The sequence below is a fragment of the Xenopus tropicalis genome, chromosome 1, assembly GCF_000004195.4.
Source record: "Xenopus tropicalis strain Nigerian chromosome 1, UCB_Xtro_10.0, whole genome shotgun sequence".
NCBI classification, from domain to species: domain Eukaryota; kingdom Metazoa; phylum Chordata; class Amphibia; order Anura; family Pipidae; genus Xenopus; species Xenopus tropicalis.
This window is the reverse complement of record NC_030677.2, coordinates 45,135,455-45,153,548: the sequence shown is the minus strand read 5'-3', so window position 1 is coordinate 45,153,548 and position 18,094 is coordinate 45,135,455. Positions and strand designations below refer to the sequence as shown.

At 38.5% G+C, this 18,094-nt stretch overlaps 1 protein-coding gene across 2 annotated transcripts in view; it reads right to left on the bottom strand.

The window, feature by feature from the left end:
* The window catches only part of LOC101730828, a 50,095-nt gene extending 35,719 nt beyond the window's left edge, over positions 1-14,376 (bottom strand). Inside the window, exons 1-8 of one of the 2 annotated variants that reach the window (XM_031895438.1) lie at positions 13,958-14,376; positions 13,673-13,845; positions 10,833-10,904; positions 10,422-10,538; positions 8,702-8,779; positions 4,543-4,644; positions 1,506-1,965; positions 513-712 (exon numbers count right to left, since the gene is read on the bottom strand). In XM_031895438.1, the coding sequence (XP_031751298.1) occupies positions 513-712; positions 1,506-1,965; positions 4,543-4,644; positions 8,702-8,779; positions 10,422-10,538; positions 10,833-10,904; positions 13,673-13,723 (1,080 nt within the window). In that variant the 5' untranslated portion in view covers positions 13,724-13,845; positions 13,958-14,376. Of the gene's footprint in view, positions 1-512; positions 713-1,505; positions 1,966-4,542; positions 4,645-8,701; positions 8,780-10,421; positions 10,539-10,832; positions 10,905-13,672 lie in introns of both variants that reach the window. The other variant, XM_031895436.1, reaches the window with a different exon arrangement.
* Between the last annotated feature and the right edge of the window lie 3,718 nt (positions 14,377-18,094).

Genomic DNA, 18,094 nt, shown 5'->3' with positions numbered 1-18,094 from the left:
CATTTGTGTAGCTTTTAAAAGAAAGTATACTTTACAATGTATCAGACTAGTCACTTGCAACTTTATTGTGTTTATTTATTTATTTTTACTAGATCTTGTTCTCCCCAATACCTGTAGGACTTCTCTGCTTCTCTGACAGCTGTACTAAGCATGCAGCCTTCACAATGGGTTGCAGAGAGGGGCTGAAGATATTGTTTATATCATGGATATTAAGATATTGTTTATAGCAGTACTTTAGCCTATTATTTCCTAGCAATGACCCCCAACCTATTAGGATGGCTGTAGTTTGTGTGCACTAGCAGATAGAGGAAGGCAGAGGGGAGCACACACAGGACTTTCTAAGGATAATAACTTTTACAATTTGTTGCCAGAACACTAAAAGGTCCTGGTTTTAACATGTGTCTCAGAACTAGCAAATTAATGCTGCTTTCCCCTCCCTGTAGTGTCCCTCTTTTTAAATTCTGATATCTGGAAGCGCTAAAGATATAATAAACATGACTATTCATCCTTACAAAGAATGCCTTATGTCCTGTGTCCTGACAGTTCTTCAGAGTGTTTAGATGTAGAGATGTAAAACCATGATTATTGCTGACTCCATCATTTAAACCCCATCTTAAGTCAAACATGCGGAAATCAAAGCCCCTTTCCTTAAAGTAAATGTAGAGATCTGGATATACACTCTGGAACAGTGAATTCCTTTCTGGGTAGGAGTCTGTGGAAATAAATGCACATTATCTATAATATAATATAATCCATTAATATATATATATATATATATATATATAATCAGTCTTTATAGTTTCTGCACTCCAAAGCTTGCGGGGTGGTGCAAAGCCAAATTTTTAGTATTCAGCAATAAAAATTCTGTGACTGGCGCGCCCTTTAAAATCATCATAAGTTTATTTTAGACTATTGTTTTAAAATAATCCAACATTTTGGTCCTCAATAGGGCCTTTCTCAAGGATATGAGAAAGGTCCTATTGAGGACCAAAACGTTGGATTCTTTTAAAACAATATGTCTAAAATAAACTTATGATGATTTTAAAGGGTGTGCCGGTCACAGAATATTTATTGCTATATATATATATATATTTATTTATTTTTTTAATTTTTTTTTTTTTAATTAAAATATGCTACTTATTGTAATAGAAAACAAATTGCATATTTAAATTTAAATGTTTGGAACATCTAGCTGCTGTTAAATACAACCTCCAGCACTCCCATATGATATACTGAGGCTCTGAATTGGCTATACATTTTTATTAATTGTTTCAAGTTTGGGGCTTACATTTTACTTTTGCAGTTAAGTGAAGTTAAGTTTGCTGTAGCAACCAATTAGCAGGTAGTATTTACTGGACACCTGTTTGAAAACAGCCAGTTGGTTGCTATGGGTCTATACCTGGGTAAAATGACCAACTTTTTTACTCTGACCCAGTGTCTTTGATTGAATGGAAATTTCTTTTTGGAAAAAAGCTATTTTTATGCACATATGTATCAAATCTTACCTTGGTATCCACCACAGATGTATATCATGAATACCCTTTTCCTGTCTGTACACGGTAACTGAAGGAGACCTTGAATAATTTGGGCCTCTGCGTCTGTGAATTGCTGGAGGCCTTCCCCTTCCTGAACTATAGGTTTCTCTATGTGACCTGATTGGGCAGTTCCCTCTGTATTATAGTCAAAATTAGTCCCGTTTGTTGATGGATTTTTAGAAAGAAGTGCTGTATCTTTTGTTGATGAATGAAAGGTTTTCTTTGGCTGCTCCTGAGAAATGCCGGCTTTTATACTCTCCAGTGTGCCATCACAAAATGCCACTGTTCTTGTGTTCTGATTGTCCTTATTGATGGAATCTACAGGATCCATCCTGGTACTGTGGCTTTCATCCATGAAACAATCTGTTCCATTGGAGGTGCTGTTTTGAACACAGTCTTCTTGTCCTATTATCTGTGGCTTCTGCCTGGACTGAAAAAATGGAATATACACTGTTTAAAGAATCTACACTCTAGACTTGGCTATAACTTTGCTGTCCCAGCCAGCTATATATATATATATATATATATATACCACAATCCCTCTGTGGGTACCTGACTTCAATCTCTACACCAGTGGAAATATAACATATTCACGTAGTGTTGTGGTATGCCATGTGGTATCTAAAAGGGCCAGTTCACATTCATAAAACATATTAGAGTTCATTTACATCCACAAGTGCAGTTGCTCCGCCCATAATTCCCCTGCAGTCAGTTGCACGTAAAACCACTTTCAATAAAGGTACTTGTGTCAAAATGCTCTCCTTCCGTATAGTTACGCTTGGCACCTTCCCTCCAGCCTTCAGTTCAGAATCAAGTGCTGCTGTGCCTATTTGATGCAAGGGCACAAGTGCTTAGCAAATGAGCACTATGAGTGCTTTTTCATTTGTGCCTTCTAGGGTCACAAATGACCCTTTTGGTTTTTTTATGTTGTAATGGAATTGTATTGTTTTATGCTATGATGTTTACTTCAATAAAGACGTAGTCAAATAGACCTTCACATGGTGATTAACCAGAGTGTACAAGTCTTTTTTTGTGGTCAGAGCTTAAAACATAGCTAGCTGCTTCAGAGAGGGCCACACTGGATGTGTATTTGCTGTCAGTGTGATTATTTGGTTAAAAAACCAGTAGGTCAGAATAAGCAACTTAGGCAGATATTGTTCTTGGTATATACTGTATATATATATATATAATAGTCTTTCTGGTGTCTGTACTCCAATGCCAAAAAAAAAATCTCATGTAACTTTTAAAGTTACAGTGTCTTTATTGTGAGCACATTGCACAAAAATCCAACGTTTCGGTCCTCATTAGGACCTTTCTCAAGGATGTAAAAGTAATGAGATAAGGAAATGAGTGATAAGAAGGGAAGCAGGGAATGGGTTTTTCACTTTTTTTTTTACTTTTTTCATTCTCTGCTTCTCTCCTTATCCCTTATTTCCTTATCTCATTACTTTTATGTGGTTTTGCTTCGTATGTTTTTTTTCACTTTTATTCTGTTCTTTAATGTTTGTATTACCGTATATATACACCCACTCTATGACGTCACTCAGATTATTGCGCCAACTTTTGGGTTTTTCAGGGGGTTTATTTGTTGCACTGTCACTTTAAAAAAGGCTGTGGAGTCATCTGAAACGTTAGTTCCATGTTTTAATAAATCCATTACTATGCTTCAAGTCCTGTGAGTGTGGTATGTTCAATTAAGACTATATATATATATATATATATATATATATATATATATATATATATATCCAAATGGTGTCCGCACTCCAAGGCTCAATATTCTGCGGGGTGCTAGCCAAAATTATGTATGTATAGAAAATAATCATCTGTGGCCAGCACACCCTTCAATGTTTTCTCAAAATTTTTTTTATTGTAGATATATTGTTAAAACCAATGTTTCGGTCCTCATTAGGACCTTTCTCAAGGATGTCCACACGACAGCACCACACTCCGAAAGTTGCTACAATATAGCTGCCCCTGTGCACGGAATACCATATAGATACCAAATCAAACACAACCAGCACCAAGGGTCTTGTGGTCCAAACAAAAATTAGTGTATTATAATTGCATGTACAACCGACGTTTCGGTCCCTTTTGGGACCTTTTTCAAGGTACAATTACATACAACAACTGTGTTTAAATAGCCTCCTCCCATGAGTGCCAGGGAGTGCCAGTGACATCATATGCACATTAACCCCTAGTGACCATTAACCCCCGACATCATATAAACATTATATAAGTATTAATAATCCATACTTTCCTGATACAAAAAAAGTGCATCAATTTTTCACATTAAATACATTGCATATTTAGTATCACGCCATAACTCAAAGTGCAACAGTGTTAAAAATATCTCCACTGCTATAGACAGTTTAAAAGTGCAACCTTATGGGTTAACATTATAGGAGACCACAGATCTTTGACATGAGAGATAATGTATGGTTACAATTTGTTTTTAAACTCAATTGTTTTAACAAAATTGCACTTTAGATCACTTACAGCGATGGAGGTTTTTTTACAATGTTGCACTTTTAAACTGTCTACAGCAGTGGAGATATTTTTAACACTGTTGCACTTTGAGTTATGGCGTGATATTAAATATGAATGTATTTAATGTGAAAAACTGATGCACTTTTTTAAGTATGGATTATTAATACTTATATAATGTTTATATGATGTCAGGGGTTAATGGTCACTAGGGGTAATGTGCATATGATGTCACTGGCACTCCCTGGATTCATGGGAGGAGGCTATTTAAACACAGTTGTTGTATGTAATTGTACCCTGAAAAAGGTCCCAAAAGGGACCGAAACGTCGGTTGTACATGCAATTATAATACACTAATTTTTGTTTGGACCACAAGACCCTTGGTGCTGGTTGTGTTTGATTTGGTATATATATATATATGTGCAATTGCTAAATCATTTCATGAAAATATTAAAGTTCATGTTTCCAAATTATTATTATAATTATTTTTTGTTAACTGTTTCTTATATGCTGCAGTTACCTTTAACACAAAAGACTCTGTGCTCTCCAGGATATACTGATTTTCCTCCACCAAGCTGCCCTCGTTATTAACTCGTTTCACATGCCGCTGGTACAGATTATTCTATTGAATGGCGGAGAAAATTAAAGTGAATTATTGCTTATGGATCCAAAATTTTACAGCCAAAATGTTTACAGAGGAATGCATGTATTTCACAGCTTGTGGGGTGGGGGGTACTATTGCTACAAATGATATGCAGAAGTGCAAACAAACAAAGAACCACCAATGCCTTATGAGCACCAAATTGAAAGAAAAGTTGCTTAATAGCATTACTGTCCACTGTACCACATATAAGCACTAATTGCTAGTTCATATTAGAGTCAGAGTGCCCGTACATTTCCTTTGATACAGGACAAGGATGCTGGCTTGCACTGGAACCAGTTTTAACTTGCGACCTTCATTTCCCTAGGTGCTGGGTGTGACCATGTTAGTATGCAGATTTTAGACTTTACAGTGGTACTGTTATGGGAAGTCTGATACCAAAGATTATTTAAGGTAAAAAGGTAAAGTTTATTTGACAGTCTACCCTCATATCTGGTCACATCACAGAAAACAAGAAGCTACTAGAGTTGGGAATTCTGCTCATTTACTAAAATGAAGAAAGCTTAAAAGGGCAAGTATAACTGCCAGAAGTACAGAGGGAGAAAATGGGGAGATCAAGCCAAGACCTATAATTAAAGTGGATTTATATAATAATACTGACAGTTTGGCTGCCATGCATTTTATGAGCATAGTGAATTTTAATGACCTCTGGATTGGGTATACTGTTCCTTTAATATCAGCCAGTTCCCAGCAGACTGCTAAGTCTTGTAATGCACTTGTTTCCTGTGTTGTAACTCTTTTTTGTTCACTTCAGACCCCTGTGTGTTATAATATTATTAAGTGCATAACTTCATGTAATATAAATTAAAGGAAAATGATCATGAATAAGAAGTGATCAAAAACCCTGTGTGCCCTTGCCCCTCAGACAGATAATGGTTATCTCTTGGTATTTACATGCACAGAACACTGCAAAACATTCTTGGTCATTATTGAAAACAATGCCTTGTATTGCCAGCAGTCATTACTGAAGATCATTTAGAGACTTAATGACACACTTGAAGTTAAACACTTACCCTTAGTTACTGGTTGGATAACTAGCTCCTGCAGTTTCACATAGACAGCTGACCACACACATGGATCAGTGAATGGTCTGGGTTTGTGTTTTGTATGCAGTTTTAGGGAGTTTTTGTAATTTTGTGAAAACAATACAAGCACAAACAATCATAATGTTTGGATGGCAACTGGCCAAATGTAAAGCAACAGGTTGTACAGCACTGTCTATTACTTCCCACTCCATGGTATCGGATACAGTTTTACACAAATGCTTTCTGAAGTTATTATTCATTTTATTTTTAGAAGGAAAATGACTTGTGTAAAAATGTTGGTAGAAGAACTACATTTTCAGGCAAAGTAGATTAGAATATTTTCTTGGATATAATAATGTATGAGATTATGGCAGCAGGGGTTCTTGATTGAGGAGTACTTTATTTCCATTTTTTCTGCCACTTTTTTCCCCCAGGTGGTCCTTGCATGAGTATGGGATGGATACATGCATAGTTTTATATTTCAGGTAAGTCTTTCTTTAATGTACTGTGCATTCCCCCAATCCAAACTGCCACAAGGACCACTTAAAAGGAAACAAAAGGCAGCAACGCTTCCCAGCCACATACCCTGACCAGCCAGTATTTTAGATAGAACAAGCACACTGGCTCAGGGCAGAGGATTAGAATTTTGGGATAGTGAGAGTTAAGCTGGCCATACACGCACCGATAATATCGTACAAAACCTCGTTTCGTACGATATTCGGTGAGTGTATGGTAAGTCGGCTGCTGATATCGGTCAACTCACTGATCGGGTGGGTTAAAAGATTTTGATCGGGCGCCATAGAAGGCACCTGAGCAAAATCTGCCTTCAGGGCTGGATCGGCAGAAGGAGGTAGAAATCCTATTGTTTCTACCTCCTTATCTGCCGTTTCAGCCCTGAAGGTTAGTGGCAGATTGTACGATCTTTTGTGCCACCGATGGTCGCACGAAAGATCGGAAATCGCCACGAGTGGCCACCTTTAAGGTGGCACCAACTGTGACTTAACTTTTTACTTGTGCTTCAGAAATAAAAACAGTACTAATTATGCATAAACTAAATAGAACTTTATTCTACCTACATTTCTTAAATTTGTCTTCAGCTCTAGAAAGGATTAATCTTTATTTTAAAAATGCTTTTATTTTTAGGATGTAGGGTTGACAACATATTGCCTAAGAGCCATGACCACTACTTGCCATTGTGTCATAAGAAGAGTGTTTCCCATTGTCTTGAATAGGAAACAATGTCAAGTGGAGATGGACATACTGATCATCACACTAAGAGCACCATGGGGGTCAAAATATGACACGGCCGTAGTCTTAGAATATGTCTACATTACACAAGAGAGCAAATAATGGTTAAATCGGGGCCTGAATGCCAATGAAAGTGTCTTAAAGAGCACTAGATATGCTAGGGCAAGTTTTTCTTAAATAATTATTTTGATATTTATGAATTCTGTGTTTGTTGAATAAAATATATTCAAAATAATATCTAGACTAGTCTTAACTGTTCTTTTAAATAAGCAGTGTATGTACTGTTTACTTAATGCATAACACCAAGGCATACTGAGCAAATATTCATAATGATTAAACAGATCAATATGCAGGATGAAAAAGACAAAGTATGATTAACGGTGACGGCTGACACTAATTCTATAGAAACAGTAAACATAACTTTCCGTTCTAAGTCAACATCAAATTCCATCTTACTAATAAGAAACTTTGGACTTCATTCAATGTGCAAAATGTCCATGCAAATAACCATGTTTTTTACCCACAATGCAGTGTCAGCTATGATAACTCTCATAATGATGAAAGGGCATATCCAGTAGCGTTACTGTTAGAAATACTATGCTTTTATTTAACTTTGTATACATAACAATTAACCACAATTAACAGTATAACCTCTAGCTACTAACAGCAAAGTTAAAGGAATACTGTCATGGGAAGACATTTTTTTTTTCACAACGCATCACTAAATAGAGCTTCTCCAGCAGAATCCTGCATTAAAATCCATTTTTTAAAAAAACAAACAGATTTTTTTTATATTTAATTTTACAATTACTCACACTTTACTGCTGGGCTGCAAGTTGGAGTGATATCTCCCCCCTCCCTTTCCTCCCCAGCAGCCGATCAGCAGAATATTGGGAAGGGAGCAAGATAGCATTTTGCCTGAGTCTGAGCTTTCAGAAGGAGTCAGTGCTACATATTAGAACTGCTTTCAGGTAACCTATTGTTACTCCTACTCCCATGTAACTGGAGGAGTCCCAAGCCAGACTTGGATTTCTTACTATTGAGTGCTATTCTGATATCTACTGGGAGCTGCTATCTTGCTGCCTTCCCATTGTTCTACTGATCGGCTGCTGGGAGGGGGGTAATATCACTCATACATTTGTTGGTTCATGAATAAAATATTAAATGGTAGAGTGAATTATTTGGTATGTAAACAGTGTAATTTAAAAACAAAAAGTATACCATAAAAATCACAGATTTTCTTTAAGGTTTTGAAATAGGGCGATACGGCAATGCAGGGGAAGCATCCACTATGCGACGATCAATTGATCGATCCTAGCCTTCCTTCTGTATAGGAAGGGGTCAGGCTAGGCTTGATCAATCGATCATGGCATAGTGGATTCTGCCCTGCATCCCCTATTGCCCTATTTCAAATGACCGGAAGCCAAGTTTTAGTAGGTATTGTCTAATAAAGCATTCAAAATAATAAATGGTGTGCAGGATAGGGCAATTATTGGGGCAGGGTAGAATAGATTTTTTACTTTTCCTTTAAAAGATTCTTTCTTGAAAAAAATGTATGTTGACGTGTGGATTTTAAAGGTTTTTCAGGGAGTACCCTCCCTTTACCTGTTAATCTTCCAGATGAATATAAAATATAAAATGGATATTGAAGAATAATAATATTTTACAGTAACTAAGTGGGTCCTGCAAAGAGAGGGCCTGGTGAGAACTTGTTTAGATAAAAAGCTGACAGGAAAACAACCTACCTTCAAATGTGCTGTGATCTGAGAGTTAGTCTCCCCACTTAATTTCTTGTATGGTATATTCCAATGGCTGTCTTCCAGCTAGAATATATGATTGTATTATAGGAAAAAAAATCCATATAAATAGAGTGCTTTGGAGCAAGCAAGTACACATTTAGAAATTATTAAAGGTTCCCCTTGCTGTGTATTTACAGATGTGCCTTTGCTGGCAGTAATAAGGTCAGGTACCCTGTTTTCTTCCCAACAGTACCCCACCTTCCTAATAAAAGGTACAAATGCGGTAATACTAAGGCAGTGATCCCCAGCCAGTGGTTTGTGAGCAACATGTTGCTCCCCAACCCCTCCCCAACCCCAACCCCTCTCCATGGCCCCAGAGCAAGTGCTAATTTTTAAATTCCTGGCTTAGAGGCAAGTTTTGGTTGCATAAAATATAAATATAATACAAGTACAGTATAATGTCAAACAGAGCCTTCTGTAGGCTGCCAGTCAACATAGGGGCTACCAAATAGCCAATTATAGCTTTTGTTGGCACCCCAGGAACTTTTTCCATGCTTGTGTTGCTCCCTTGGGGATCCCTGCACTAAGGAATAAAAAAGGTCAAGATAACAACTCCAAAGTAACTATAGAACATGTAGGTAACACACAACAAATATTAACACAGTGCCATACCTAACAATATTTCCTAAATAACACGTAAAAGTAATAATAACCCATATCTCAGTATCTCACTGTCCACAAGTACCTTAGCTCAATAATATCTTGTTTCAGTTTGTGCCGCAATGTAACCCACACACTTAGAATGTATGCTCTTTGGGGGAGAAACCACCTTCTTCCTGTGTTTCACCACCTGGCACTTAGTCTTTGTTACTATGTATTTTTTTGTTACTGTCAATATTTATTTAATGTATAGCAATGTTAGTCCCCCTGTGTCTACTGTCATTATATTGTAAAAATATACAGTGCTGAGTATAGATTAGAGCTATATAAATAAAGATATACAAACATACACACAATGTTGTCATTGCCCAAAGAGAACCTGATGAGTTGAACCATTACTATTATTGTTATTATTATGCTTTGTTTGTATATCAGCACTTTATAGAGATTATGCTTCAACGTTGTACCTCATTCAGCCTTTGTCCCATTGGAGTTTACAATACCTTTCTTATTACATTCACACACAAACAATTGCAGTTGTGTTTCAGAGTCTCCTCAGAGTTGTATTCATAGTCATATACAATCATATACAAGTACAGATATGCAATCTGTTATCCGGAATGCTTGGGACTTGGATAAGGGTTTTTTTGTCATTTGGATCACCATACTTTATTACTATTAAATAACAATTAAACATTAAATAAAACCAATAGGTTTGTTTAATCACTAACATATTTCTGCAGCTTAATAGAAGGTACTGTTTTATTATTACAAAAGAAAAAAAAATAATTTAAACAAAATTGATTTGCTTAAAATGGACTCTATGGGAGATGTCCTTCCCCTAATTCAGACCTTCCTGGATATCAAATTTCCAGATAAGGGATCTCATACCTGCAACCAATGGTCACAGGAAAGATCGTTATTGTATCGTGTATGGTCACCTTTACAGCATGGAGATCCAAATTACAGAAAGACCCCTTATCTGGAAAACACCTGGTCCCCACCAGAGCATTCTGGATAACAGGTCCTATACCTGTACTGATACTATTACATCCCTTATACTCACACTGACATCTCTCAGACTGTTGTTTCTCTGCAGTGCCTTTTGAGTGTCAGAAATCGCCATGGTAAAGAACATTTCTTGAACAGATTTGGGATTTATCTGCCCACTCCAGCTGCTTGACTGTAAAGAAAAGGGAATTACATTTTTTTGTATCAATAAATGTGATTTGTTATGCAATGTCAGTCTGGATGTTCTAAAAAAAAAAAAAAAAAAAAAATAAGACCTCCAAAGACGTGCAATTGTTATAAATGGCTATGATCCGAGTCACTGTACAAGAGTCAGTCTGACAGCAGAAAAATTGACAGACTCTGCATGACTGTGTGGCCTGTTTGATTTAAACTATTTCCTGTTGGACTAAATGGAGCTTTTAAATTAGAAAGGAGACTATCAGTAACATAAAAAAAATTCTCTTACCCTTGGCATTCCTGATAAGGTGGAATTTGGTTTTTTAATAATTGGAGGGAGAGCGACAGAGTCTTTCTTTTCCTGTAAAACCCAGAACAAACGTGTGTTTAAATATGAATCTGTTTTCCAAGCCAATCAATTAAAAATGATATAAATATGTAGTATTTACAGGGTAATGTAATAAAATGCAAATGTTGCGCAGTCTAGTTACCCATAGTAACCAAGCATGTAAAAATCTAAGCAATATTAGCTATATTCATTAATTAAATAGGTTCAGTGGTTTCTAAAGGTGGCCATACACATTAAGATCCACTTGCCTGGCAGGTCGCCAAGCGAGCGGATCTTTTCCCGATATCCCCACCTACGGATGGCCGATATCGGGTAAATTCAGGCTATTTTGGTCATTTGGCCCTGAGGCCAAACGATCAAATTAGAACGCCAGTAATAGGCGCAATCGGTTTGGGGACCACATCAACGAGCCGATATGGTCCCCAATTCAACTAAATTTTTTAAGCTGCTGATTTCAGGCCAGATGTCGGTCAGGCAGGCCTATCATTTGTGCCCCTACATGGGCTGAGAAGCTGCCGAATCAGCTACAATCGGCCCGTGTATAGCCACCTTAAGGTATTTTAAAAATGTAACTGTTAAAAGCAATATATATTTCTGACTGTTTACATTCTCTGCACTCCCGGCTCTGACTCCGGAAACAGTGTTACAAGCCAGATGATTGACAGACCTGAGGAAGAGCTGACTTCTGTAATTATGTTTTAAGAACCTGAACCAGAGAAAAGGGATAAACAGTGTTTTCAAGAGTGAGAATGAATTGTATATTGGAAAGTTGCTTAAAGGAGAAGGAAAGGCTAGCAAAGAGTTAATCTCAAGCTGCAGGCATACCTTCAGTTGTCTCAATAGTGCCCTTAAGTCTCCCCATATTTCACCTGTTCAGAAGATCAGAAGCCAAACAGGAAGAAAAAACGCTGAGCTGTGTAAAGAAAGTTCCCATAATGCCTCGCTCCTGCACAGACATCCAGACCAAGTGAACATGCTCAGTTAGTTAGACTATGAGTCAGCTTCCTGCTGATTGGCTCAGATCACACATTCCTAAGGGGGGGGAGTGAGTTTATAGCATTCTTGAGGGGGGGAGCAGGAAAGAGCAGAGAAGAGAAAGCTGCGTGTCTCTGGCACAGGAATTACAGACACAACTAATCTTTTTTCAGAGAAGTCAGTGCAGCGTTTCTGTGAGTGCTTATGGCTGTATTTACATAGACCTTTCTGATAAAGCTTACTTGGTTTTTACCTTTCTTTCTCCTTTAAAGTTCTGTTTTCTACTATTATGCAAAAAAAAAACCCAGCCCATTTAGGATTGCCCATTTAACAGAATTATGAATAGTTACTGATGTCACAAAAATGTCACATACACATTAATATTAACCTTTAAAGGTTCTTCTCTGCCATGTTCTCTCTCACTCTATATACATATATTATATATACAGGTATAGGATCTATTATCCAGCATGCTTGGGACCTGGGGTTTCTCAGATGAGGGATCTTTTAGGCTGCTAAAAATCATTTAAACATCAAATAAACCCAATAGGTTTTGTCCTCAGTATGGATTCATGCAGCTTAGTTACTATATGTAACTGTTTTATTATTACAGAGAAAAGGGAGATCATTTCCCCAATAGGGACCAAAACATGGAATGCACAGTGTTTAAAAATAAAAGGTGTGCAGATCCTTGAATGTATATTTAACTGACTGATCCAGCACCCCAATGGCCCTACAGACTCACGTATCAAATATGAAGACAAACATGTAAAGAACATGCAGCCTCAAAAAGGCTATACGGAAATAGGACACAGGAGTGTGTGCTGACTTATACTAAAGAGTGCAGAACCTCATTAGCTCTTCTAATTGTGGGAGAAACAGAAGCAAATTAACAACCCCCAAAACTAAACAAAATAAAGGAATACATCCAAGTAATGGGATCCACTTACCCATAGGGGGTTGTCCCCAAATCAAGCCGTGTGTTTTAACACATGCACATGGTTAGACCAAGCATTCTTTGTAGCAGAAAAAAACAGGTGCCAATAAAACAATTCTCCCTTATCTAATACAAGCTTTATAGACCTTATCTATTAGGTCAGTTTACACATACTGTATATTTACTTTAAATAAAGCAACCTGTATCTAAAATAGATGTAAATTAACTGGTCCCAGTTCCTGAAACTGTTGTAATCTGCAGCAGTGTCTACAAACATTGACTCATGCTAGATAAGGACATGTATTATACACTGCAGTGAGCTGGGACATAATACAGATCCAGCATTTTCAAGTCTGATGGACAAGGGAACAGCTATTGGGGTGCATAGACACCCCAATTTAGTGTTTCAGCACAGACAAAAAACAAATCCTGCACCTTAATGTGATCCCCGCACAGAGAGGTTGGGAAAGAGGAGTCAATAGAAGTGGGACAGCAGTTAAGAAACTGGGGTATGTGACAAAAAACAAGGGTGAACCATTGATGGTACTGATCTTTTTCCAGTCTATCTGAAAATCTAGTTACTCATACAAATTTTTTGCAATATTTGCAATTGTTGGCCACTGTGTTTACACACGGGCAGGGAACAGCACATGACTGCTGATTGCTGCCAGACCAGTATTTCAAATGCAAATATCAAAACGTAATAAAATGTACCCTGACAGGTTACTATGTATGGGAAAATTTATGGATCAAATCTTAAAAATAGGGTATATTTCCAATTAAAGGAAGAGTTAAGAGAAAAGCACAACAGGTAAGACAAAGAAGTTGGCACACTAAATAGGACACGGTTCTCCAGTGTTCTACTTACTTTTTGTATAGATTTTTTAGGCCTGGGTCCTTTGATATAGAGGGTCCACATTCTCTTTGTCACGTTACCAGCACATTAATCAGCTTCTGACTTGGAAGAAAATACTCTAAAATACCGCTCACTAAGGTAACATTTCCTATATTTCACAAACCATGTGCATCTTGTTTGGTTCCCTAAGTAAAAAATCATTTAGGTTTAAAATGGTTAAAGAATAAAAACAGCTAATTACAAAGATCTAGTTATGAGTATTCCAGATTTGTTAAATGTGATTTTATTATTCAAGACCTTCTGCAGAACTTGTGTTGCTTGTAGTTCAGTTCTCCACTGCCAAGTCCAAGTGGTGATATCAGCACGGCGAGGGAAGGACTCACATAACCACGGATGTGATAGGAGCCAATCTTCAGATTTTTTCATAAAATAGAGCTTTTTTAGAAATCCACATAACAGAGCCAGTATATCCACTCAAAAGCCTTATTTTGTAAATGTTTGAAATATTTCAGCCTTGCAGGTAGGTTCTGATTAGCTGGAACTTTTGGCACCATCTAGTCAATCCGGTCTGCTTGTTAGCTATTCCTACCAAGTATTGAAACTGTTTTTCACCTGCTCAGCATTTAGCAAATGCCAAGCTGCTGCCCTCCTAGCAACACATACTCTTACCTGTTTGTATTGTTCCCGGGAGGGAAGAATTGGCTTCCTACAATTACATGCTCCCTCCCACCATTCATCAGAGCTGCCACTCAATCAGCCACAATGGTATGCCTTGGATAATGACATTCCCTCACTTTATTATGTCTTTACAAACATACAGCACTTTGTGCATAAACACGTGCCCGGCAGGGAGAAGAACAGCCACGTAACACACTGATATAAATGATGGGATGCCATGGCATGGAAGTGGTACAAAATCAGGGCATTTACAGTTAAAGGTGTTAGAAGAAATAAGGGATATTAAGAATTGCTATAATAATGTTTACAGTGATAAATTAAAACATTTTGGTACAGAGATGTCTAAACTGCTGACCATCAGTTAAGGTAAGTGCCTTGCAAGTGTAGTGTGGGGGGCGCTATGTTAGCACTGCTGCCTCAAGAGGCAGAAGCCCTAGAAACAACCCTGCCTTTATGTTCGCCAGTCAGGTTCATCAGATATTGTAGAGCAGGGCTGTCCAACTGGAGGCCCGTGGGCCGGATGTGACCCTCCAAATTATTTTCATGGCTGCTCTAGGGCTCCATAAACTTCATTATGGGATATCACCATTTTAATATAATCTGACCCTCAAACATGCTGTATGAGAATTAATCAAGTCTCTCTACATGTAATAAAACAACACTGCTATAGAGTATCAGCCAGTATTTGGCTTTCATAAGACCATATCTTTCCCATTTACACTGCAGCTGCATCTCATTTAGGGGTCCATTTATTATGCTGTGTAAAATAAAATTCACTAAAAAAAGTTGTAAAAAAACAAATGGTGATTTTTTTCAAGGAGTGTTTTATTCTGCTTTGTCCAAAAGCCAGGTTTGACTCACTTTATGAAAAAAAACACGTAAGATTTTTTTTACGAGTTGAAGCCTGACAATGTGTGGTGCATATACACAAATACCTATAGACCAGTGCTGTCCAACTTTTGTGGTGCCGAGGGCCGGAATATCTCTAGCATACATAGTGGAGGGCCGCTAATGGAAGCCAGTTTTGACCACTCAGTTTTTTCTCCTGTAATAATAAAACAGTACCTTGCACTTTATTATAACTAAAATATAATTAATCCTTATTGGAAGCAAGCAATCCTGTTGGGATTACTTAATGTTTAAAAAAGTATGGCAAATGATGGAAAGATCCCTTATCTAAACATTTTAGATTTGCTCTACCCAGAGTATCAGGAAATGGGAGTTTTCCTGCTGCACTGAGAATATAGAGCCGATCCCTTGACAAAGGCGTTTGAGCCGAAATATTGGGGTTTTCTCTCATCCAGAGTATCTGCCTTCATATCCTTTCTCAGTTTTTTCACTGGGTGGTATGTATTGATTTGTTTATTGATGGATATTATGATGATTTTTTATAAATATTGTTGCTATATAATGATCTGATAAATAAAAATGTTTTTTAACCATTCTAAATAGAGAGCAGATCATACAGCTCCAAGGTTAAGAACAAAAAGGGGGATTATGGACTTAGAACATGCATCAAGAACATCGCTAGGGTGGAACTTACTGTACTGACAGTCTGGGCCTACAAGAAAAGGATTTTTGTGTAAATCCAAATTTGTTAAATGTATATAGTGACCCCCATTTGGCTGCCTGGCAAATCTGCTCAATGGATGCAGCATTTCTTAGTGACCTGCGCCCCCCAAGTGTTGCGCCCTAGGCACTGGACTCTACCCCTAGTTCCTGCCCTGATGAGGATGGTGCGTGTTGCCTCCTGTTTGATGGCGTACACCATGCAGAATATCCAGGAAATTACTAGAACGTCGGTGAACGCTGCTGCTGGCTCACTTGTTCTGGAGCAGTAGACTGGAAGTTTGGTGTTGTGGCTCAATGCTAGCATGTTGATATCCGCTCTCCCCCACCCATCTACCAGTAATTGGAATGTTTGTGGGTGGAGTGCCTTCTCCCCGAAGTCTATTGTCTGACAGCTTAAGTAGTCCGCCTCCCAGTTTAAGACCCCTTCGATGTAGACTGCTGATATCGATATTATGTTGACCTCCACCCACTGTAGTAAATGTGATACTTATTTTCACACTAGTCTGCTGCTTGTGCCACCCTGTTTGTTTATGTAAGCCGTGGTCATGGCATTGTCTGATTGAACTTTTAGGGGCCTGGCTTGCAGCAGTGGATACCACTTGGAGACCTAATTTTTGGCTGGTGTCTGTCATCATGACTTGCCAGTTCTGTGGGTTCCAAGACTTTCCTACTGTAGGTTGATTCGATCCGTCCACCATACCTGGCTCTGTTTGGTGTTCTGTAGGTCTAGTATCTTTTGCGATAAATCCTGATTGTTCCCACTTCAGAATCATAAAAAATTCAGCTGTAATTCTCTCATATGTATTCTGCCAAATGGTAGAGTTTCCAGTGAGGCCACCATGTAGCCAAGGAGTCTTAAAAAGTCCTCTGCTGTTGTCTGATTTCATCTGTCCATGGCTCTGGCCGCTTGGAAAAAGGCAATGTATCCTGGTTTCAAATAGGAATACTCTGGTGGCTATGTGTCTCTCCGGAGCCTCAGGAATTCTGTGGATTGGCTGGGTATTAGTGTGCTTTTCTGGTAACTGATCAGCAATCCGTTTTGTTGTAAAACTCTTAGGACCGACCTGGTGTGCTCTTTTGCTGTGGTCAGGTGCTGTTATTAGGACGTCATCCAAATAAGATAGTACTGTGATGCCTGAGGTGTGCCATCAATGACGCCAGTATCTTCGTAAAGAGAAGCAGGGCCATCCAGAGACTGTGATGTGGGCACTAGTGCCACTACCTGGGTGGAAAGGAAATCCTGTTCTACTTGATGTAGGGTTGCCTGTTTCCCTGGATCACTTGACACTGTAGACATTACAAACCTGCCCGGTGGTGGCCCTGATTTGAAGGGTATTTTGTAGCTTTCTTGCACAATGGATAGAACCCAGTGGTCAGATATGGTGGCACACCACGTGGCTGTGAAGTGTTTTAGCCTTCCTCCTACCTGCATGTCTGGACCTGTACTCAGAGTCACACTGATGCACTCTTGGTGTTGGATTTCCTGGTTGGCTTGCCTTGTTGCGTCCATGTCGGTTTCCCTCTCCTGCGGGATGATGATGGTAAATAATGATGATTTATAACTGAAAAGGATAATACAGGTCCAGCAAAGCTTCTATAGTTTGTTGAATGAAAGGAACAACCTTGTGTATTGCACCTCCTAGTGTTTTGAAATCTGTGGTAGTTATCATCCTGTTTTCACTTGATGGGTAGAAAGGAGCTTTTGCCCTTGTTACATCAAATATGATCTTATAAGGGCTGGGCCAAATAGCTGTTCTCCCGTAAACTTGAGAGATGTTAGTCTTGACTTGGATGCTGAGTACCCTGTCCATTGTCTGAACCATTAGGCCCTCCTGGCTTTGACTGTGTTGGCTGAGGACTTAGCTGCTAATCTGATAGTATCCATAGCTGCGTCTGCAATGAATGTTAGTGCTGAGTTGATGCGTTGATGGGTGGCACTAATGTGCATTACCTTGTGATGGAGGAATAGCTCTGCTTACTTCTATTCAAGGTAACGGGCAATAAGGTAGATCTACGGTTCCCTTGTACTTTACTTCAGTGAAGGGGGAACCAGTACTCTTGAGGTCGGGTTGCTCTGTGAACCCATCTGTACCTGACTTGAAAGGTCGATCGTGAGAAGGGACTATGTTTATCCCATAAATGAGGTTGCTCAGCAAACCCTTTTGTGCACTGCATACTGGTTGC